The 24,196-nt window shown below is 34.1% G+C and overlaps 1 protein-coding gene across 2 annotated transcripts; it reads right to left on the bottom strand.

The window, feature by feature from the left end:
• Nucleotides 1-344: 344 nt before the first annotated feature.
• Nucleotides 345-10,495, bottom strand: Tsp97E (Tetraspanin 97E). Of its 2 annotated transcripts, XM_077431554.1 has the most exons (7): nt 10,287-10,464; nt 7,561-7,728; nt 7,332-7,430; nt 7,125-7,247; nt 6,392-6,502; nt 4,284-4,407; nt 1,814-2,742 (listed from the first exon to the last, which is right to left on the bottom strand). In XM_077431554.1, the coding sequence occupies exons 1-6, from the start codon at nt 10,344-10,346 to the stop codon at nt 4,333-4,335; spliced, it is 636 nt and encodes a 211-aa protein (XP_077287680.1). In that variant the 5' UTR covers nt 10,347-10,464; the 3' UTR covers nt 1,814-2,742; nt 4,284-4,332. The 2 variants fall into 2 exon arrangements, with proteins under 2 accessions (XP_077287679.1, XP_077287680.1); XM_077431553.1 differs by lacking the exon at nt 4,284-4,407 and having other exon boundaries at nt 345-2,742; nt 10,287-10,495.
• Nucleotides 10,496-24,196: the final 13,701 nt, after the last annotated feature.

Below are 24,196 nucleotides of genomic sequence, written 5' to 3'. Positions count from 1 at the left end.
GAAAAAAATAATAATTTAATTTGTAAAAGGAGACAAACAAACAATATATGGAAGAATTGTATTCTACAGAGGTGTGAAAATTTAATGTGTCAGGGTTCGAACACCATTGATGCATTCTTGCTATTTTTTTTTACATACCTCTTTTATGTTTCACTTACGATTACTATTAATTTAAACTCAAATCAGGACATTTTTTTCTAAAAAATATTTATAATTATTTCAACTATCAAAAATGTTAACGAACATTAAAGTGTTTTTGTAAAATGCGCTTCAATGAAACAAAAACATTGTGCCTAGGTATGACTTTGTTTTCTTTAATATTTTTAATAAATAAAACACTTTTTGAATTCGAAATTTTATCACATATTATATTTAATCAGGATAAATACACAAATAATTCCAACAAGTTAATGTAAATCATGTATATATTTTCTTAAGATTATTTATATCTAAATAATATTTACTGCAATTTTATAATAATATGAGAATGTCAAAAGGGATGACAATATATAGTTAAACGGCAATATAAAATAAAAAGTTTATTTGAAAAAAATTAAAGCTGATTAAAATGTATTATTTTGTATTTGTAAATTTTAACAAATAATGTATGAAACCAGAATCAATGTTTGAAATTAAAGAACATTAAATGTGCCACAGTAAATTGGTATGATCAAATCTTAACATATTGATACTCGTTTTATGGTACAAAGCTCTTTATACGTTGAAGTTTTTGCTCCATAAATACTTTGAATCAATAATTTATTTCCGAACATTGTCATTTAAAAATTATTGAGTCTCTTTATTGTCACATATCAAAATACTATTTTTTGTATAATTAAAAATATAATAGATGTAATCAAATATGTATATATGTATTTTCAAAACGCTTTATACTTTTATCGCATTAAGGACAAATGTTTTTAGAAAATGTGAACATAATTATGGTAATATTTTCTATTTACATATTATTAACAATAAATTTCACATATAAAAATATACTTGTTAGAAATACACGAAAATGCCAATATTTTTCTTACGAAAAGAGCAAGATAATTAAAGCAAAAGTATTTTCTAATTATGTAAGTTCCAATTCAATCGCAGGTTTCCCCCCGTTTGTTGTAGAAATGATAATGACTAAAGGACACATTTCATCAAACAGAAGTTTAGTCTTTAAGTTGAATGAGAAAATATGCATTACTTTTCATCTATTATAAGTTCTATAACTTCATATAAATTACACAATTTAAATTTAATAAATATTTGAGTTTCACATATAATTAACTCACATCAAATTGTATAACGAGGATATTGAAAAGAACTTAAATTGACTCAAAAGAAAAGCAAATCAATCACGTTCTCACACGATTAAAATAAAATATAATTTAATAGCAGTCTTGACGTTTTGTGGAATGTTATATATGTATGTAATAGAATAACAATGTATGAAATGCAAAAATAAACATAAAAGTTTATACATTGCACATATGTATGTACATACTAATATGCTAATCTTTCGTCTGATATGTTCTGTGTAAATGATTTATTTAATAAATTAAAATGGGGATATCAATGTTGGAATTATATAACATGATTTTTATAATGCTATTATACATATATGTCGAAAATAAAATCATGATATGAATAACAACTTTCTATGTACTATAAACTAAGATTTGATGTATGTATTTTTGTGGCCCTCGCTCAAGGAATTAAGCCTTGATTATAATATGGTCGAAGGTTACTTGCAGCCTTTGAATATATCATGTAATGAAGGTTTAATGAAATAGCTGCTAAATATTCAAATAAAATATTTCATAGTATCACATTTTTATTTAAAAAAAATTTATGCAGTGTTACAAACGCAATTAAAATAAAAAAGGTAAGTATTTCTATAAACATGACTAGATTATTTTAAAGAAAATAATTTATATTTCATTAGTTGCATATAAAGAATTAGAGTAGATATCAATAATTCTAGCTTAGTATTTCTAACAGAATTCAATTATCAAGAAGGAAAATATATTTAAATTTATAAATTATCACTGCAAAAAACTATGTATCTATTAATCTCTTTGACTTAAAAAGAAATAAATTACGTTTAAATTCATTTCAATAAAATTAATGAGCTATAAACAGAATATACGTATGTATGTTCGTATATTCAAAGTGTTATTTATTTTTTAAGTCTAATACATATTGAATAAATGCAGAATAAGATTTGAAAAATCATCAAAAAAGAGACTACATATGAATGTATGTACTTCTTAATCCTTACTGACAAAATATATTTGGTCAAAAATTACACCATTTATTTGATAATAATATAAATACGTATATATCCACATTTACATTACACATGCTTGTTCATACAATCTCTAAAATAATTCTAAATCAGAAATACAGTCCCAAAATTTCGCCAGAAGAAATTTTCTTACATACTTTTCTCTTTACTTTTACTTTAGTACTTTTTTTTAGCACATACACAACTTTAAATACAATTAATGAATCTACATGTAATATTTTCTTTGAAAAAAGAAAACATATTTATGATTATTATATATTTAAATTCTCCACAAAAAAAGTATGAACTTTCTGGAGCGATTTATAGTAAGTAATCAATTTTCCTAAACAACTTTAAATAAGATAGAACTAATACAGACTTCGTGGATAAGTGCTTCGAGGTTCTTTATAGTCGGGATCAGGTTGATTTCTATATCTTCTTGCTAACCATACAGCTAATAGCTAAAAAAAAAATTAAGAGTGATCATATTTTACATATTTTCCCAATAATTCCAAAATACATTTTATATATATATATATATATATATATATATATATATATATATATATATATATATATATATATATATTATATATTTCATATATATATTATATAGTAGTTGCAATATTTAAGTGTAAATATGTGCTTAATTATATAGTATAAGCAATTTTGACATTCTCAAACAAACAATAGCCTGCAAAATATATACAACATTCAGATTTATATGATTTTATCTCCGTTTTTAGATATGCTATGGATTAAATATGTTATTTAATGCTACATACACATATGAATAGACACTTATTTGGCATGCTCTCTACAATATTCAATAAAACATTTATAATATTGTCCCGAATGCAGGGTGAGGTTCACACAAAATTAATAAAAAAATGGAAGGCCATCTTACACATTCGGGCCAGTATGAATTATGCACAAGACAACACAATATAAGTAGAATATATATGTATTACACATCTATACCTTAGTACAGGGTTTCCCAAACTTTTTATGCAATGGAACACTTAACAAATCCGCAAATTTTAACGGAACACTTAGCTTATTTTTAAAGTTGGGTAAATATAAAATAAAATATATTATTAAAACACATCTTTTTCATAAATATTTTTAAATATATTAAATAAAGCTCTTAACGACTTTGATTAAATTTTTTCCTTGAATCGCAAATCTTCTTGATATCAGGCACAATAAAGGTGAGTTCAATTCTTATACGTGGGGTAGTGTCGAGTTTGTTCCTGCACTTTGACCGTTGCAGCATAATAAGAAAATTCTGCTTCGCATAAATAGGATGCAGAAAACGGAAATAAGACAAAAATAGCTTGTTTTGCCATATTCGGGTATTATTCTGACAAACTCGCTCAGAAATCATTCAATAGCTTTAAAATTCATCTACTTTAAAACTACTGGCTTTTCATCTACTTTAAAATTTAAGTGATTTATCTAAGACAGGAAAACAATCAAAATTATTTGATTCAACTAATGAAATCCAAAATAATTTTATCTCTTGTATTACTTTTTCCACAATTTTTATTTCCGTATCTAATTTCTATTCGAACTCTCCGCCTGTATGTGCTTAGATTCTTGACTTCATAAACATCAGTGGAGATTGACCATCACTCGCCTTTCAATTTGAGGTAGAAGTTGTTTAAATGTGTTGCAGCCTATAAAACCATAGCAAAATTTTCGCAGAACACCTATTCAGGTTCCGTGGAACACCAGCGGAACATAGTTTGGGAAACCCTGACTTAGTATATGATTACTTCTTTACGGGAATTGTTCATATTATTCACATGTATGTGTAGTTGAATTTAAAAGCCGATAAAGATGAAATATAGAGATGTAAACATGGTACACCTTCAACGCTCTATACATATGTATTAGAATTCTCAGCAGAAGTATGAATGTACATATTAAGCAGACACCGATTAATGTTAAGACAATGACAACAAATAGACAATGCATGCAAATGTAGATATTCAAGCACCTTAATCCCAATGTCACATAATGTTAGTGGAAGTAATGAAATACGATTTTCACAGAAAAGCACTTGGGTTAGCTCTTGGATCCTTCTGATTTCGATATCGAATCGTCAACCACACACCCACAAACTGTAATTAAGTGTATATTATTAGTTAAAACATGAAGATTTAATGTGGAATAAACATGTTAGCAAGACAGGATAAACTATTTAATGATATGATTATGAGTAGGCATCACAAACAGATAAATTATATATATGTATACATACTATTATACATACATAGATTATATTAGTAGTAGAAAAAATATGTAGTTGTACTATTTGAACTCATTATGGACCACCCGAATTCTTCAAATACTCTCTATGAGAGTCCGCATATTTCGCAAAATAATAGGTTTTGTAATTTAAACATAGCTCCTAAACCTTTTTATCTATTAAATTGAAAATTAGAATACGGCATCTTTACAATTGTCTTAGACCGTATGTATGAATTATCAGATTAGTATTTTTCAACCTGTAATGATTGCTGTATCAAATGTTTTATAAAAATTATATACATTTCAATATTGAAAGATCGTATTAAAATAAGTTATAGGGAAAGGTTTGTCCAATAAATTGAATAAAATATTTAGTGTTTCGCATCAATAATCTTAATATTTTTGCAAGAAGGGCTGCAATGCGCAGTTTGGCTGTCATCGATGGAATATTTGCAAGACTGGGCGATGACTATGTCATGTAGGGACAGTCAGCTTTCCTGGTTAAATTGAGTGAAGCAGCAGCAGTATTGAGGCACACTCTTATCAACTCTTTGATTTTGTTTGATGAATTGGGAAGAGGGACATCTACGTATGACGGAGCTGGTATAGCGGCTTCCGTAGTGGACGAGTTGAGTGGTAGGGGTTGTTGCAGTGTTTTTAACTTATATTATATGTAATGATGGAATCTGGTACTTATGTACAAAAGTTTAATCATAGGTGTCACCTTGGGCAACCTGTGTGCCACCTATGGTTGGGGTTTATATATAATGGATACATAAAGAAATTAATATATAGAAACTTTTTTGGTATCATCGTTTTGAAAAAATATTGTAATACTGTATGCTTCTATTTTTACTAAACTCTTCTTATTAATAAGTAAATAAATATATACATCACTTGTGGTTTAACCCAGCTTCGCTCAGTATTTGTAATATAAACCGCTTAAATATGGCTAATCAATATTAAACATTTGATTAAATTTATTTGAATATTAATTTGTTTTTTTTATTAAATTGAACGTCACAGATTTTATGAACCAAACAAACAAACATACATACAAGGTCTCTTTCGAAATTATATATTAGATTGTGTTATAAATTTGAACGAAAGATTCAATTTGAGAAATATCTGTTTTAAGCGAGAAAAAAAATCACTCAATTTCAATATTTAGGGATTCGCAATCTTTTCTGAATCGATCAATTCCTTGGAAAATAAGTCAAGCTTTAAACCATAGAAATATATAAAAAAAAAAAAATATATATATATATATATATATATATATATATATATATATATATATATATATATATATATATATATATATATATATGTATATATATATATATATATATATATTTTTTTTTTTATTTGTTTATCGATATTTTGGATAAAAATATGATGGTATGATATCTATGAAAGGAAGTTTGAAATGAAATTTTATTAAAAACACAGTGGATGTGTTTACGGCCCATAGTGAGTTTTTGTCGATATAAAGGAAATTTTAAAATAAAAATTAATGTTTTAAGAATGATCGACGATTCATTTAAATAATACTATGTAATTACGGGTTCAAGTCATATTTAAGTTGACCTTACTGAAAATAAATAGAAAATTTTGAGTCCATAGTACTTATTATTTGTTCGAAATGTTCAAATATGTAATATATGTACATGTTAGTAAAATATTTGGCTGGGTTATGATTCGCTTTGTAAATTTAAAATCGCTCAATGAAGTATAAGACTTGCTAGGAATTTAAATTAAGAAAAAGTTCAAACTGTTTAAAAAATTTCAACATACAAATTATAAAATTTCCTAATATTTTTTTATGTTATGATAATGGAGTTTATATATTACCTCTGTAAAACTGAAAAATAGCCCAATACTACCACACAGTTTAAATGCATGATTGATAGTAGCTTGCAGTTTTTCCATACACGGAGGACATCCAGAAGCTGAACAAAGATGCTGAGAAATATAAAATTAAGTTTTATATATGTACATAAACGTAAAAACTTATCAAAATAAAAACTTTTTTTTAACCGTTTGCCCGCGGCCGTCTTCTATGGAAGCTTTGCGCGACAAGTCTGTAGCGTGGCTGTCTTCCATAGAATTTCTGAACTTTGCACGGGATTTTGAGCATTATATGCGCCTATTTCAACTGTTTTAAGATTCAAAATTGGTTGGATATATTACTGAGAGTTGAATGCCATCTATTCAATTTGTTTAAAATGAATATATACCAGTTAAAATTAGTTTTTTGTGGAACCATACTAAAACCTCGTTTATGTGACGTCACGTCTGTTGAACAATGGCGACGATACGTCTCAATTGTATGAAGAATGATTATTTGACAATTAAGTCAAAATTACGAGATATATTATGTGTTTTATTGTTTAAAATAATACTTTATGTGTTAATTAACATATCTGGTTACTTGAGTAAATATTAAAATCTGTATTTAAGGTCGAAAACTCGATTGCCAAATTCGCGAAAAAGGTGCCGTGTACAGGGGTTTTGTTCGCTATATTTATTGACGCGGGCAAAGGGTTAAGAATGATAAGATAAAAATATTTAAAAAATGACTCACATTGACTGAATCACAAGGTGGATGTCCCATAGTGCCATTAGTTATATTTCTATCAAGAAAACCACAACACAGGAATGTCTCTTGCACTTTGGTTTTAATTTCCGGATTTACCGTGGTCCATCCCTGAAAAATATGCAAAATGTAAATATGTATTAGCGAATACTTAACAAAAACATAAAAATACAAATAGAGATAAAATAATCGTACATGTTGTGCAAAACCTTCTTGTTGATCGTTGTTGACAGCCAGACACGCACATGCCACAGAGAATTGGATCAAGAACAACATGAACAAGATCACCATATACTATAGAATACGTTAAGGAAGTATCATAAGACATATTAAATCACATCAGAGGTTTGAAAACTTACACAGAGATGTAATCTTATCTCACTCATGTTTTATGTTCATCGTCTCATTATTTACAAAAGGATACAAAAAACAGCATCACTTGATGATGCTTCAGAGCTCCGGCAAGTCCCAACATCGAAATTAGAATCAGCAAAATTCCACATGCTAATATTCCTCCGATTATCGGGAGATTGGTGACGATGGAAGCAGCACGTCCATAAACGGCAACTCCGATTAAAATGAAAGCGACAACCTGAAGCGAAAAATATATTAGAGTAAACAAAAATAGTGCCTTATAGTGAAAAAGTAGCATTAAAATTAAAATATTTAACAAAAAAGTATAGATACAATATATATGTATGTATGTGTGTATACTTAAAATGTTTTGACCTTTAAATTATTCAATGGAATTCGATTTGATGAAACTTATTTTTAAATTTATGTTGTAAATGAATTGCATTTGGAGCTTACTCAATATATGAAAGTAAATATTTGCCTATTACATCACATTTCAATACCAATGTGAATCTTATTGAGCAAAAAATACGTTGCCTGATTATTTATTGAATTTAAAAAGCAATAGGTCCAATTTTAAGTCTTTTTATATATGAGCATAGAATTGGGACTATTTATTTATTTTTGGAAAATTTACAGTTTAATTAATTACAAATAATAATAAAATATAATTATCAAAAGATGGGCCATTTTTAAAAATTTCGCATATATGTAGATAAGAAAAAAGTTTAAATATTAAAAAATAACAAAAGAGAAAGAAATAATAATAGTATTGACAATATTAGTACAAATAATGGTAGTAAAAAATAATATTAATCATAATCTAGGTTAAAATTATAATAATCATATAATATCGCTATTCTGTCTGTCTGTGTGTGTATCTGAGATAACGCTCGCCGTACTATAATAGTCGTTTCGATTCGACATACATTTGTACGTCACAACTAAAACAATGCTAAAAAAACGTACGAATATAATAACAAAATAAAAAAACGTCTATATATACTGTTTACTACCGATGTTTCCTCTAAGCAAATAATTCTTTGAAAATTTAGCGCCATCTTTGAAAATTTATTTAATTAATCAATTTTTCTATTGGTGTCAGAGAGATGTAATAATAATAGAGGGGCCCTTACGAATAAATAATTGTTGTCAATTTTACGCGGTACGTCTCTATAAATACGCTACATCGCACGGAATACTTATGATGAATAAAATGTATCCCATGTTGTTTATTGTGTGTTTTTGAATGTATTGTAACGTATACTAAACAGAGCCGCCGAGTAACGGCGATCGGATTAAGACGGGTAGACTTCCTGAGAGACCGTGAGACCGGTGTAAGTGGTTTTAGGGATTAGCAACAAGCTAAGTGCATGAAAGCTAAACAATGATTGCACTTCTCATACCGTGGGAATAGATATCCGAATACGTGACTATACAGTAGGTAAGCAGATTAGACGTCCTGAGAGATCTACCCCTTATAAGGCGGTACGTAGGCGATCTCATGTCATTCTGGACGGAGCAGTGACAGTGTGTGTAACTCCTTAATCATCAATAAATGCTGTGAAACGACTGTTGGCTTTTACTTGGATCCTCCACCCACCCCTACGCAACAGTATTGTGCAATTTTTACCGATGCTTGCCCATCTTGCGAGTAATATAAACAAACAGAGAAGTTTTTATCGGACATACGTCGAGCACCAAGCGTCAAATACGACTGATGCTAAAATTATTTAGATCTGTCCGTGGACAGAATGTCACTTGACAACAATATAACACCTAAAGCCACTTCTATTAATATTTTATTTCTCTGATTGGTGTTTTATATTGTTTATATGTAGGTAGGTAGGTAGTTTTTACTATTTTTTTTCATATTAAACAAGTAAATATAAATATTAAATTAAATATATTTAAAAGGTATTTGAAAACAATTCAATGGCGTGCGGATCGAACACAGGACCGACACATTTCTTTCAATTTTTTTTATTTAATAATATAATATGTCAAAACCCATGCGATGATATTTCACCGGTTACAACACTAGTAAACTAATAATAATACTAATTATTATTATTATAATTAAAATTAATAATAAATTAAATAAAATAATTAGAAGAAAAAAAAAATTAAAATTCATAATTCTAATGATCAATTAATTAACAATGCTATATATTAAAAAATAAATCAAAATCACAAGTAGCATTAATGAGTGTTTTAATAGTGGAAACATAACATATGTAACGCTACCTATAAATTTAGAATGATGATTTAAAGATGTATGATGACATGTATGTACATAGAATGGAAGGGGGGAAACTTGTATTAAACTTGAAACTATTATTTTTCACAATATCATTAGCCGCATGATTGAAAAATTGGTTCAGTCAATTACAATATGAAGAAATTTTTTTAATTGAAAACCTGTTGATTAATCTAACCGCATAGAAGGATGTACAAACAGCAACACATGTTATGAAAATACTGATATGAATAGTTCAGTCCATATGGAGATTTTTCCCTACGATTCGCACGACTTGAATATATGGCATTCTAATTTATAATCGACTACTTTCCCCATGTACACATTCTGGTACATGTAGGAAATGTAGAAAACGTCGAATAATCCAAAGGGAGTGGTTACTTTGTAGGGACGAACGAGTTTGTTGGGAGATGTGTAGTGATATGTGTAGTGCAATCTGGAAGTGGAAGTGGAAACATGAGTCAGTCGTGATTCGGGGCGGGGGTGGGTAATGGATATATGTAGATATAATCTGGTGACGATCTGGCGATTCTAACCACGTAGACCCCGTTGAGCAACACCAGGGCGTTCTTGGAGCACGTGAAGCCTCCACACATCGTGGCGGGCTGATGATGCTTCTCAATGGTTGCTTCTGCTTCTGGCGATCCACGGGAAGATCAGACTCCGACAACGAGCACGAGCGAACACCGAATCCGCCAGCTGCACTCTGATTCTGACAGGCGGTGGTGCAAGCCGACTGAATTGCGGCCATGTCGTTCGCCCTTCTCTGTCTGCTGTTAATTTGTCAAGATTGTTCCTTTCGAATGTTTCGCGATATCAATATGTACACGTGTTTATATCGTTATCTGATTTTAAAGTTAAAAAGTTAAAATTAAAATTTTTTGGGTGTGACCAGTTTTTTCGTGACTAATTTTCGGGTGTGACCAGATTTAGGGTGTGACCATTTTGAGTGTGTCGGGTGATCATGTGTGACCGATCTAGAGTGACCGATTGTCCTGTGACTGGTTCACATTTGACTAGTAATCACCGAACTGAAAAAATGTCAGTGAATTTGTAATTCGAATTACAACGTACTATCAACCCTAACAACATAATCTTAAATAAATAAAACCAACCTTAACCTAGCCTTAAATAAATAGGTGTTGGCTGCTAAGATATTATGATGTTTTTGCTTCCGTATCCAGTCTTAAGAGGGCTAGACACCAGCGCCTTGTCCATACAAACGTATTAGACTTCCTTCCTCAATTATGGCACTAGAGAAATTATTTTTTAATATGCTATGGATATCCACCATTGGGTTGCATCTATCGTTTTATTTTTTTATTAGCTATTTTTTATAGGAGTTAGAAGCCGCCAAACATAAATAAAATCGCCTCTTTTTTACACCCACGACAAAAGTCCAGCGTGCTTATTTAACGATCGATTTAAAAAAAATACACGCATAGTTGCACAGAAAATATCTTTCTCATACCGATGATGAAATTTTTTTTTAAATTGGTCCAGTTTCGGAGAAGAAACCTGGAGAATAAGAAACCTCGATTTTGTCGATTTAAAATACGTTTTATCTGGTCGAAGCGCAATTGTCACATTCACTCAATATATATATATATATATATATATATATATATATATATATATATATATATACATATTTATTTTTTATTTTTTTATTTATTCATATACATATATTTACAGGATATAATGTTTATTTCAAAGTTGGACATGTATTCCTTATCAGATAAGAGTAGCTCTTGTGCCTGATAAGGGAGCTACGATTCTATTATAAATTCTTAAAATCTATTATAATATTTTTTATATAAAAATTACATTAAAATTTTTCAGTGTAAGTTTTTTTTGAAAAAGTGTTTAATTTTTTTTATTTGTTCTGTTTGGTTAACAATACAGCGCAATTCAGAAGGGAGATTATTATAGTTATTTATGGCTTGGAAAGTATAATGGTTTTGCATTTGTGTTGTTTTAAAATTTGGTGTGATAAATTGGTTTCCATTTCTCATTAGTTTATAAAATTCTTGATATTCTTTGTTATTTTTTTCTTTACACATTTTTATAATGGAAGCTTGCTTAAATATGTCATCGATATTTGGTACTGGAAATAGTTTAAAAAGCGATTTTGTCGAGAAAGTAGAGTTTTTTTAAGTATTACTTTTATAATAATTTTTTGCGAAACTTTTACTGAATTTAGATTGCTTTTGTAGGATCCTCCCCAACCATATTGATTTATATTTTCACATTCACTCAATATATATATCGAAATAAGGAACGGCAACAAAATTAAGGTTTCGGGTGAACAGCCCTCTTAAACATGCGGCATAAAAAAAATAATCGAAACAGATAGTGGACCATGATGACGGTGGGAATTGATAGGAGCGTGGTCGCGGGGAGGGTGAGCGTGAGTTCAGAATCGGAGTGGGGATGGAAAGGAGCGGGGTTGCGACGTGGGGCGGCGCGATTCGTTTCGGCGACGCACTTTCATCCAACTGTCACTTTCACTGGGACATATAAAGACTGGGGTTTTCTCAACCAAAAAATAGTCATACTGACATTTCAGTTTTTTACTAACCGTATATGAAATACAATATTGATTAATTTTTTGATTAATACTGCAATTTTAAAATTATAATTACATACATACAAATGTTAAATTTTCTAATGACATTTCAGTATTTTTTACTAACCAAATTTTAAATGTAATACTGATCATTTTGGTATAAAATATAGTAATCGTTTACTAAATAAATATTGATCAAAATATATTCTTCCGTTTCCAATTCATAATTACAATAATTTTATTTATTGTAAAATTAGTTGGATGAGTTATATTTGAAAGTTTTATTCATTCATTGCTCGAATGAACTGTGATAAATGAAATACATATTTTAGGAATGTTTAAAACTTTTTTATTCGAATTATTTTACCAAATATAATTTAAATGAAGCTTGAAATTAATTATAAAAAATTTTTCATAAATCAATATTTTAAAACGAAAATTGCAAATACGTTATTGAAAAAAATTTCAATGCGGCGCGTGATCATTGAAGTCCGCTTTGCTCAATTTAGTGGAAAGAGATAGTTTCGCTAAATTTAGAATATTTTCTCGAATCACAGATCTTGCGAAGTAATCTATCGCATCAAGAAGGCTGTTATTTTGTGAAATTTTGTCACCAGTTGAAAGCTATAAGAAAATGAAAAATATAAATTAATAACTGGTGGAGATAATACAAAATGATAAGATTCTAGTATGTTCATAACTTACAGAGTCTTCTTTTTCGCTTTGGTCCACTTGCTCAGATTCATTTTGAGATTTGTTTTGACTTTCAGAGTTTGTTTCGATGTTATGTTCTGCTTTTTTAATTACTTTTTCGTGAGAAGATTTATCAGAATCACTAATGTGATTTTCAGATTTTTCAGTTTCTTCAGATTTCTCAAATTCGGTTATTGTAGACAATTTATTCTTTGATGATTCGTAAGACATCCTATGTGAAGATATTGTACTTTTTGCACTTCTCAGGCTTTCTGAAGATATTTTTTCAGATATAATCTTAATAATTTCTTTAGATCTAGATTTAGATTCAGGGCGTTGGTCACTTTTGGAAGATTTCAAAGAAAGTTCCACCTCAGATGAAACACATTCGTTGCTGATTTTAGAATTACTGGTCTTTTCGGATCTAGGGTTTGAGCTTCGCTTGATCGTTGTGGTTTGGTCGGACTTTTCAGATCCAGATTTTGAGCGTTGGTCACTCTTCAAAGATTTCGAAGAATGTTCCGCTTCAGATGAAACACCTTCGTTGCTCTTTTCGGATGCAGGGGCCGAACCTCGCTTGCTCTTTGCGGTTTGGCCAGATTTTTCTGATCCAGATTCTGAGGGTTGGTCACTCTTCAAAGATTTCGAAGAATGTTCTGCCTCAGATGAAACACCTTCGTTGCTCTTTTCGGATGCAGGTGCCGAACTTCGCTTGCTCGCACCGGTTTGGCCAGACTTTTCAGATCCAGATTCTGACCGTTGGTCACTCTTCAAAGATTTCGAAGAATGTTCTGCCTCAGATGAAACACCTTCGTTGCTCTTTTCGGATGCAGGTGCCGAACTTCGATTACTCGCACCGGTTTGGCCAGACTTTTCAGATCCAGATTCTGAGCGTTGATCCCTTTTCGAAGAATGTTCTGCCTCAGATGAAACACCTTCGTTGCTCTTTTCGGATGCAGGTGCCGAACCTCGCTTGCTCGTTGCGGTTTGGCCAGATTTTTCAGATCCAGATTCTGAGCGTTGATCCTTTTTCGAAGAATGCTCCGCCTCAGATGAAACACCTTCGTTACTCTTTTCGGATGCAGGGGCCGAACCTCGCTTGCTCGCACCGGTTTGGCCGGACTTTTCAGATCCAGATTTTGAGCGATGGTCACTCTTCAAAGATTTCGAAGAATCTTCCACCTCAGATGAAACACCTTCACTACTCTTTTCGGATGCAGGGGCCGAACCTCGCTTGCTAGTTGCGGTTTGTCCAGATTTTGAGGGTTGGTCACTCTTCAAAGATTTCGAAGAATGTTCCGCTTCAGATGAAACACCTTCGTTGCTGTTTTCGGATACAGGGGCCGAACTTCGCTTTCTCGCACAGGTTTGGCCAGACTTTTCAGATCCAGATTCTGAGGGTTGGTTACTCTTCAAATATTTCGAAGAATGTTCCGCCTCAGATGAAACAGCTTCGTTGCTCTTTTCGGATGCAGGTGCCGAACCTCGCTTGCTCTTTGCGGTTTGTCCAGATTTTTCAGATCCAGATTCTGAGCGTTGGTCACTCTTCAAAGATTTCGAAGAATGTTCCGCCTCAGATGAAACAGCTTCGTTGCTCTTTTCGGATGCAGGTGCCGAACCTCGCTTGCTCTTTGCGGTTTGTCCAGATTTTTCAGATCCAGATTTTGAGCGTTGGTCACTCTTCAAAGATTTCGAAGAATGTTCCGCCTCGGATAAGACACCTTCATTGCTCTTTTCGGATGCAAGGGCCGAACCACGATTGCTCTCACCGGTTTGGCCGGACTTTTCAGATCCAGATTTTGAGCGTTGGTCACTCTTCAAAGATTTCGAAGAATGTTCCGCTTCAGATGAAACACCTTCGTTGCTCTTTTCGGATGCCGGGGCCGAACCTCGCTTGCTAGTTGCGGTTTGTCCAGATATTTCAGATCTAGATTCTGAGCGTTGGTCACTTTTCAAAGATTTCGAAGAATGTTCCGCTTCAGATGAAACACCTTCGTTGCCCTTTTCGGATGCAGGGGCCGAACTTCGCTTGCTCGTTGTAGTTTGGCTAGATTTTTCAGATCCAGATTTTGAGGCTTGGTTACTCTTCAAAGATTTCGAAGAATGTTCCGCTTCAGATGAAACACCTTCGTTGCCCTTTTCGGATGCAGGGGCCGAACTTTGCTTGCTCGTTGTAGTTTGGCTAGATTTTTCAGATCCAGATTTTGAGGCTTGGTTACTCTTCAAAGATTTCGAAGAATGTTCCGCTTCAGATGAAACACCTTCGTTGCCCTTTTCGGATGCAGGGGTCGAACTTCGCTTGCTCGTTGTAGTTAGGCTAGATTTTTCAGATCCAGATTTTGAGCGTTGGTCACTCTTCAAAGATTTCGAAGAATGTACCGCCTCAGATGAAACAGCTTCGTTGTTCTTTTCAGATGTACTGGTCTTTTCGGATGCAGGGGCTGAACTTCTTTTGCTCGTTGCGGTTTGGCCAGATATTTCAGATCCAGATTCAGAGCGTTGGTCACTCTTTGAAGATTTCGGGAAATGTTCCGCATCATATGAAACGCTTTTTTTACTCATCTCTGTCTTATTGGACTTTTCGGATGAAGGGGCTGATCGTTGGTCTGTTGCTGTTTGGCTAAATTTTTCAGTTAGACCTTGAGAGTATTCCTCGGTTTTCAATGTTTCAACATCATTTTCTGTATCCGTAATCAAACTTTCGTTGCTATTCAACGATTCAGTTATGTTATCAGATGCGGTAGTAAAACTGACCTTTCTATTTGAACTGATTTTGGATTTTATAGTTCGAGTGTCGGAGCCACCGCCGTTCTTCAATTCTTTTATCGTTTTTCTTTTATCAGCTTTTACATCATCTTCGATCTTCATCAAAACGCTAGAGTTCTTCGAGGATATATTTGACCTTAGTTCACCTTTCAAGCATTCACATGACATTTCCGCTGAATCAATTTGGCTTTTTGACACTGGAATATTTTTTTTAACTTTTTCCGATTCAGTTAATAAACGTTTCTTTTTCTCTAAACAAGTACAGCAGTTACAGAACTCTTTGTCAGTATGTTTTTTATTACTTAACGGGTCAGATGGGTTGTTTACCCAAACAACCTCATTAGGTTTACTTTGCAAGACCTTGTGGAGTTTTTCAGTTGTATTTCTTTCAATATTGGGGGTCTTTATCGACTCAGTGGGCTTTTTAGAACCAGATTCAGGGATTTGGTCACTGGAAGATTTTGAAAATTGTTCGACAAGAGACGAAGTACCTTCGATGCTCTTCTCCGATTTATTGGACTTTTCGGATGCAGGGGTCGAGCTATGCTTGGCCGTTGCGGGTTGAACAGAATTTTCACATCCAAATTCAGAGCGATGGTCACTTTTCGAAGAATGTTCCGCCTCAGATGAATCACTTTTGATGCTTTTCTCTGATTTAGTGGCCTGTTCAGATGGAAGGACCGAGGCTCGCTTGCTCGTTGCGGTTTGGACAGACTTTTCAGATCCAGATTCAGTGTGTTGGTCACTGTTCGAAGACTTCGAAGAATGTTCCGCTTCAGATAAAACACCTTCGTTGCTCTTTTCGGATGCAGGGGCCGAACCTCGCTTGCTCACACAGGTTTGGCCAGACTTTTCAGATCTAGCTTCTGAGCATCGGTCCCTTTTCGAAGAATGTTCCGCCTCGGATAAAGCACTTTCGTTGCTCTTTTCGGATGCAGGGGCCGAACCTCGCTTGCTCGTTGCGGTTTGACCAGATTCTGAGCGTTGGTCCCTTTTCGAAGAATGTTCCGCCTCAGATAAAACACCTTCGTTGCTCTTTTCGGATGCAGGTACCGAACCTCGCTTGCTCGCTGCGGTTTGGCCAGATTTTTCTGATCCAGATTTTGAGCGTTGGTCACTCTTCAAAGATTTCGAAGAATGTTCCGCTTCAGATGAAACACCTTCGTTGCTCTTTTCGGATGCAGGGGCCGAACCGCGCTTGCTCGTTGCGGTTTGACCAGATTCTGAGCGTTGGTCCCTTTTCGAAGAATGCTCCGCCTCCAAAGAAACAGCTTCGTTGCTCTTTTCGGATACAGGTGCCGAACTTCGCTTGCTCGCACCGGTTTGGCCAGACTTTTCTGATCCAGATTCTGAGCGTTGGTCACTCTTCAAAGATTTCGAAGAATGTTCCGCCTCAGATGAAACAGCTTCGTTGCTCTTTTCGGATGCAGGTGCCGAACTTCGCTTGCTCGCACCGGTTTGGCCAGACTTTTCAGATCCAGATTCTGAGCGTTGATCCCTTTTCGAAGAATGTTCTGCCTCAGATGAAACACCTTCGTTGCTCTTTTCGGATGCAGGTGCCGAACCTCGCTTGCTCGTTGCGGTTTGGCCAGAGTTTTCAGATCCAGATTCTGAGCGTTGATCCCTTTTCGAAGAATGCTCCGCCTCAGATGAAACAGCTACGTTGCTTTTTTCGGATGCAGGTGCCGAACTTCGCTTGCTCGCACCGGTTTGGCCAGACTTTTCTGATCCAGATTCTGAGCGTTGGTCACTCTTCAAAGATTTCGAAGAATGTTTCGCCTCAGATGAAACAGCTTTGTTGCTCTTTTCGGATGCAGGTGCCGAACTTCGATTGCTCGCACTGGTTTGGCCAGACTTTTCAGATCCAGATTCTGAGCGTTGATCCCTTTTCGAAGAATGTTCTGCCTCAGATGAAACACCTTCGTTGCTCTTTTCGGATGCAGGTGCCGAACCTCGCTTGCTCGTTGCGGTTTGGCTAGATTTTTCAGATCCAGATTCTGAGCGTTGATCTCTTTTCGAAGAATGCTCCGCCTCAGATGAAACAGCTTCGTTGCTTTTTTCGGATGCAGGTGCCGAACTTCGCTTGCTCGCACCGGTTTGGCGAGACTTTTCTGATCCAGATTCTGGGCGTTGGTCACTCTTCAAAGATTTCGAAGAATGTTCCGCTTCAGATGAAACACCTTCGTTACTCTTTTCGGATGCAGGTGTCGAACCTTGCTTGCTCGTTGCGGTTTGGCCAGATTTTTCAGATCCAGATTCTGACCGTTGGTCACTCTTCAAAGATTTCGAAGAATGTTCTGCCTCAGATGAAACACCTTCGTTGCTCTTTTCGGATGCAGGTGCCGAACTTCGCTTGCTCGCACCGGTTTGGCCAGACTTTTCTGATCCAGATTCTGAGCGTTGGTCACTCTTCGAAGATTGTTCTGCCTCAGATGAAACAACTTCGTTGCTCTTTTCGGATGCAGGTGCCGAACTTCGATTGCTCGCACCGGTTTGGCCAGACTTTTCAGATCCAGATTCTGAGCGTTGATCCTTTTTCGAAGAATGCTCCGCCTCAGATGAAACACCTTCGTTACTCTTTTCGGATGCAGGGGCCGAACCTCGCTTGCTAGTTGCGGTTTGTCCAGACTTTTCTGATCCAGATTCTGGGCGTTGGTCACTCTTCAAAGATTTCGAAGAATGTTCCGCTTCAGATGAAACACCTTCGTTACTCTTTTCGGATGCAGGTGTCGAACCTTGCTTGCTCGTTGCGGTTTGGCCAGATTTTTCAGATCCAGATTCTGACCGTTGGTCACTCTTCAAAGATTTCGAAGAATGTTCTGCCTCAGATGAAACACCTTCGTTGCTCTTTTCGGATGCAGGTGCCGAACTTCGCTTGCTCGCACCGGTTTGGCCAGACTTTTCTGATCCAGATTCTGAGCGTTGGTCACTCTTCGAAGATTGTTCTGCCTCAGATGAAACAACTTCGTTGCTCTTTTCGGATGCAGGTGCCGAACCTCGCTTGCTCGTTGCGGTTTGGCCAGATTTTTCAGATCCAGATTCTGAGCGTTGATCCTTTTTCGAAGAATGCTCCGCCTCAGATGAAACACCTTCGTTACTCTTTTCGGATGCAGGGGCCGAACCTCGCTTGCTAGTTGCGGTTTGTCCAGACTTTTCTGATCCAGATTCTGAGTGTTGGTCACTATTCAAAGATTTCGAAGAATGTTCCGCCTCAGATGAAACACCTTCGTTGCTCTTTTCAGATTTATTGGTCGACAATTCGACATTCTTCGAAGAATGTTCCGCCTGAGACGAAGCACCTTCGTTGTTTTTCTCCGATTTATTGGACGCTTCGGATGAAGGGGCCGAGTTTTGCTTGCTCGTTACGGCTAGGCCAGATTTTTCAGATCCAGATTCAGAGTGTTGGTCACTATTCAAATATTTCGAAGAATATTCCGCCTCGGGTGATACACTTTCATAGGATTTTTCAACAGATTTGGTGACATCATTGGTCTGTTGTTTCTGATATGAGGCATTCGTAAGATCTCCATTGCTCTACAAAATAAATATGTGAAGGAAGATAAACACAAAGTTAAAAATATTTTAGGATATCAAGTTTATCTTTAATACTTTATTGTAATATCATATTACAATTATACAATATCACTACAATGAAATATTTATTTTCCTACCTTTGATTCATTGGAATATATTTGTAAGTGCTTTTCGCAATCAATTTGCAGTTGTTCATAACGAGACAAAACATCAACCTTCTCGTCTTCTAATTGTTTTATTATAGCTTCCAACATTGATATTTTCTTATTCAAATCGAATACCTGAAATTTTCGATGAATTTACAAAATTTAAATATACATATGTCTATATGTACAATGTATGTACATACACATGTAAAAGAACGTTTCTTCTAATATTAAGTCAGTAACTTTATTTATACAATTAATTATAGTACATATTAATATTTTCACCTCTTGCTCCAATTCATCACATCTATTTTTGTAATACGATTCACTTCTTATGGCATTGTCCATTATAGACGTTGCAGGCGATGCTTGTTCAGGAGAATTCTTTTTTCTCCAAGCTTCCTCAGCTTGCCCTATCATTAGAGAAAGTATAACTTCTCTGTCTTCCATTTCTTGAATTTGCTTTTTAAGTTCATTCTCTCTTATAACAAGGCCATTGATATTTTTTCGATTTTCATTCTGTTTAATATTCTGTATACATATATAGACAAAAAAGAAGAAATCAAAGAATTTTTAACATTTGTACGATAATTATATTTAAAATTTAAATGAACACTGTAAAACAAAAGGATTACGCTATCATTTTTTAATGCTTCCAATTGATCTTCCAGTTTTTTCATTTTTTCTTGTAATTTTTTCTCTCGTTCTAGACAAAACTTGGACATTCCTGTCATATTATTTTCCATATCAATAATTTCAGATTTTGTTATCTCTTCACGTGATGAGGCGTGGCTCATTTCTGAAAAAAAAAAAACATAATTTTTTTACTTTAAATAATCTATATTTCTTTTTGTATATAATATAGACTCGTATATCTGTATACATACATATATCCTACCTGGTATAAGTTTGAGTTATATAAATTTACAAATGAAATTCACTTTAAATTTTCTGTTGTACGTTTTAATATCACAATTTTAATATAATTTCGTGGGCATTTATTTTTACAATATTAATAATACGACTATTGAAACGAATAATGCGAAATATTAGTCAAAAATTGTAATTAACAGAATTAAACATACTACTAATTCGACCAAATGTGTTAACTCGTGTATTAGATTTTTTCAAGCTGAAAATTCAATTGTTTTTTTTTTTATTTAAAATTCAAATCAAAGGATGTTTTTATATTTTTTAATGTAAATATATATTTTGGTTCTTATCGATTTTTAAATTATTGAAAAATTTAAATATCCAAGAGAATGGAAAATTTTAAATTCAACGTGGAATTTTACAATTTAATTATTTAAATAGACTGAGATTTTTCTTAATAAAGTTTTCATTATTTATAAGTTATAAACGAACTCTTTTTTCCTGCAATTAAACCAATGGCACTGTGGATACAATTGCTTAGAATTATCTTCGTGTATCCATCGTCTTATTTTAACATACATGTAGAGCAGTGCTTCCCAATTACTTTCATGTCACGACCCCATAAATCTGAAAGATTTAATTCCAGGCCCCTAAAACAATTTTTTTCTGGTTAAAAGGTTTATTTGGCAGTAATTATTACAATTATAATACACATATTTATATTCAGCACAAAATTATAGGAACTTGCTTAAAAACATTTTTTTTTTAAATAAAAACTATACACACATGAAACAATGTAATGCGATAGATGAGGACGCATGTTTTTACATAACAAATCGATATCGGGTTCAATGTCAGAAATGTTAACTCGCAAATCATCTTTCAAAGTCTCTGTGGAAAGGCATAACCTTTGCTTATTTTTTAAAATAAGTAATGACGAAAATGCTGTTTCGCATAGGTACGTAGTCGCGAAAGGAAAAGGCTTCTTTTCCAATAGCAGGATATTCTTGCTGTCACCTTAACCAAAATTGTGAAATACTTTTTTCATTAAATTCCACTTCAAACAAATCATCTGATCTGATATCGATCAACTCTTCTTGGGCTGTCCACGAAATATGATCATATTTTAAGGACTTGGCAAATGGTGTTCTTATCCAATTGTTCCTTTCATCCTCGTTCAAGTTTGGGAAACATTTCCTTAAATATATACATTCCCTAAATATGTAATGTGGAAAAATATTCATAAATGAATATTTGTACTTGGAAAAGACTTCGATAATGGTTTGATGTAGTTTATTGAAATGTAAAATTTGCACGTGGTGGTTCAGCGGAGCGTACGGAACACAAGTTGTCCGTACGCCGTCTGCTCGAACTCTGTCGACCGTCGCGTATTTCCGCTTGGGCCGACACTAATGCCAACTCGTCAATAATGCCAATCGACAATCAGTTAATAAGACTGTTTGCCACACGTCATTACAAAAGTCGGAACATAGTCCCACATAGGAAAACTGTTGAACAATACAGTTATTCTACAGAGTTACAGCATTACTGACGAGTCGTTTACAATAAATCATAGCTCTTAAAATAATTAAATAGAGGGTGAATAATGAAACCTTTGCCTCATCCAGTGTGAGGATAAAATCAATTTATTGGTTCAGTAATATTTCAACTTGTAGGTATACCTCTGGTGAATGTTGTTTCTATTTACATTAAAATTTTTGAAATCTCCTTTGAAGCTGTGAATAAGCATTACAAGATAAGTTTACTTTAAAGAAGAGAGAGTGGACTGTATATGGTTTAAAACTTAAGCATTCCTCATCTTGATGTTAACTTAGACAATACAATGTTGACACTGTTACAGTTGTCAAGACAGATCAGCTATTACCGATCAACTAAACTTGATTAGTGAGTGTAATGCTCCTAAGTTAACTTGATTTCATCAACAAGTAGCACAAACATTGCTAAATTAAAAGTAAATTGGAAAGTCATTCATTCATTCCTACAAGCAGGAAATGAAGGCGAACTATGATTATAGATGTCTCTACGTTAAACATCGAAATGTTCAGTATTATAATATTTACTTATTCTATGATTCACATAAATACTATAAACAGTAAGAGTTAACTTATGTTTTCATAACAAGAAACATAAGACCTGCGGATGACTCCCGGCAGGTTATAATTAAGTAGACATGAAATAATTTAAGATGCTCCATTAAGTGTGGCTTGGAGACTAACATTAACAAATCATGAATCTAATTTTAACTGTCAAATTTGAACAGTTTATTTTAAACTCGGATATAATCCTTCCGAGTGATGACATGAGACAAGTCTTATATTATAAAGACAAAATGATTAGATTAAATTCGGAGATATATACTGCCGAATGTTAAAATGAAAATAGCTTAAATTATACACACAACACAATTAAAGTGAATTACGGAGTACTACTATTAACATTGAATGATTTAAACTCATGATTACATCTAATAAGTAATATGAGTTGGGGGTAGTGTCTTCGGGTTAAACTAAGCTACCGAAGTTGACGGAATTGAAGCTGCTGTTTCTCCTCCCTCTTGCTGATCTTCCTTCCTGTCAAGTGGTCCTTGTGGTAGAATCGGCAATGGCGCCACTAGATGACTGGACCGACGAAACTCTCCGCTGGCAGTAAAGACGTCGACGACTCGAACTCTGCCATCTGGTCCGGGATACAATTTAGTGACTCGACCCAAGACCCATCGGGTTGGCAGCATGTGTTCCTCCTTTAACAGGACCATTTGACCCACACTCAGATTGTTGCTCGAGTCCTTCTTCCATTTGTGTCGTAACTGCAAAGAATGTAAATATTCCGCCGACCAACGTTTCCAAAATGCTGCTGTGGTCAATTGTATCTGAAGCAGATTGGCATGGACATTAGTGTTATATTTAACCTCCATTGGAAGAGCGAGTAAGGATCTGCCAATTAAGAAATGTCCAGGTGTGAGGGGTAAAAGGTCTAGTGGATCCGAAGACAAGGGACTAAGAGGACGGGAATTCATGCAAGCTTCTATTTGAGTCAATACCGTACAAAATGATTCGAAATTTAAGGTGGTGGCCTTTAACACCTTGTTTAAATGAATCTTCATGGATTTAACCGCTGCTTCCCACAGCCCTCCCATGTGAGGCGCCCTTGGCGGGTTAAACTTCCAACGAATCCCTTCGGAGGCTACATACCGTAGTAGCTTCTCCTCATGAGGACGTTCGTAAATTAATTTTACTAAATTAACGAGTTCACGACTTGCACCGACAAAATTAGTAGCATTGTCGGAATATATCGTATTGGGCCTGCCACGTCTGGCTACGAATCTTCTTAAACAATTTAAGAAATTTGAACTCGTTAAGTCTCCGACAAGTTCCAAGTGAACTGCCTTACTGGAAAAACACACAAAGACACAAACGTAACCCTTAATTATCTTAGAATTCTTATTGCAACCACTCTTCACAGGAAAAGGTCCTGCGAAATCTATCCCCACATGACTGAAAGGAAAATTCGCAGTGGTACGTTCAAGCGGGAGTAATCCCATTAATCTATTGTGTGACAGTGGTTTATTTCTGAAACAAATGACACATGAACGCACCACTCCTTTGACAGTATTATGTCCGGCCAATGGCCAATAGGTCTGCCGCAATAACGACAGTAAGGCTTGAGTACCCAAGTGAATATATTTCAAGTGCGCATCTCGGACAATCATGTGTGTAAGTTTATGCTTATTTGACAAGATAATGGGTGACGTTGATAGAGTTGTTCCCAGAGGAAGTCTACTTCCAACACAAATTAAATTCTCGTGGAATAGAGGGGACAATTTAGCTAATTTACTGCTACTGGG

This window comes from Arctopsyche grandis, chromosome 5, assembly GCF_051622035.1.
Source record: "Arctopsyche grandis isolate Sample6627 chromosome 5, ASM5162203v2, whole genome shotgun sequence".
NCBI lineage: Eukaryota > Metazoa > Arthropoda > Insecta > Trichoptera > Hydropsychidae > Arctopsyche > Arctopsyche grandis.
This window is presented reverse-complemented; position numbering and strand designations above follow the sequence as displayed.

Coding starts and splice junctions, on each gene's coding strand:
- Tsp97E (XM_077431553.1), bottom strand. CDS start 10,346: ATGTGTGGAGGCTTCACGTGCTCCAAGAACGCCCTGGTGTTGCTCAAC. Junction 7,248..7,331: donor AAGAAGGTTTTGCACAACAT/GTACGATTATTT, acceptor CATATTTTTCAG/GGATGGACCACGGTAAATCC. Junction 6,503..7,124: donor CACCTTGTGATTCAGTCAAT/GTGAGTCATTTT, acceptor TATATTTCTCAG/CATCTTTGTTCAGCTTCTGG.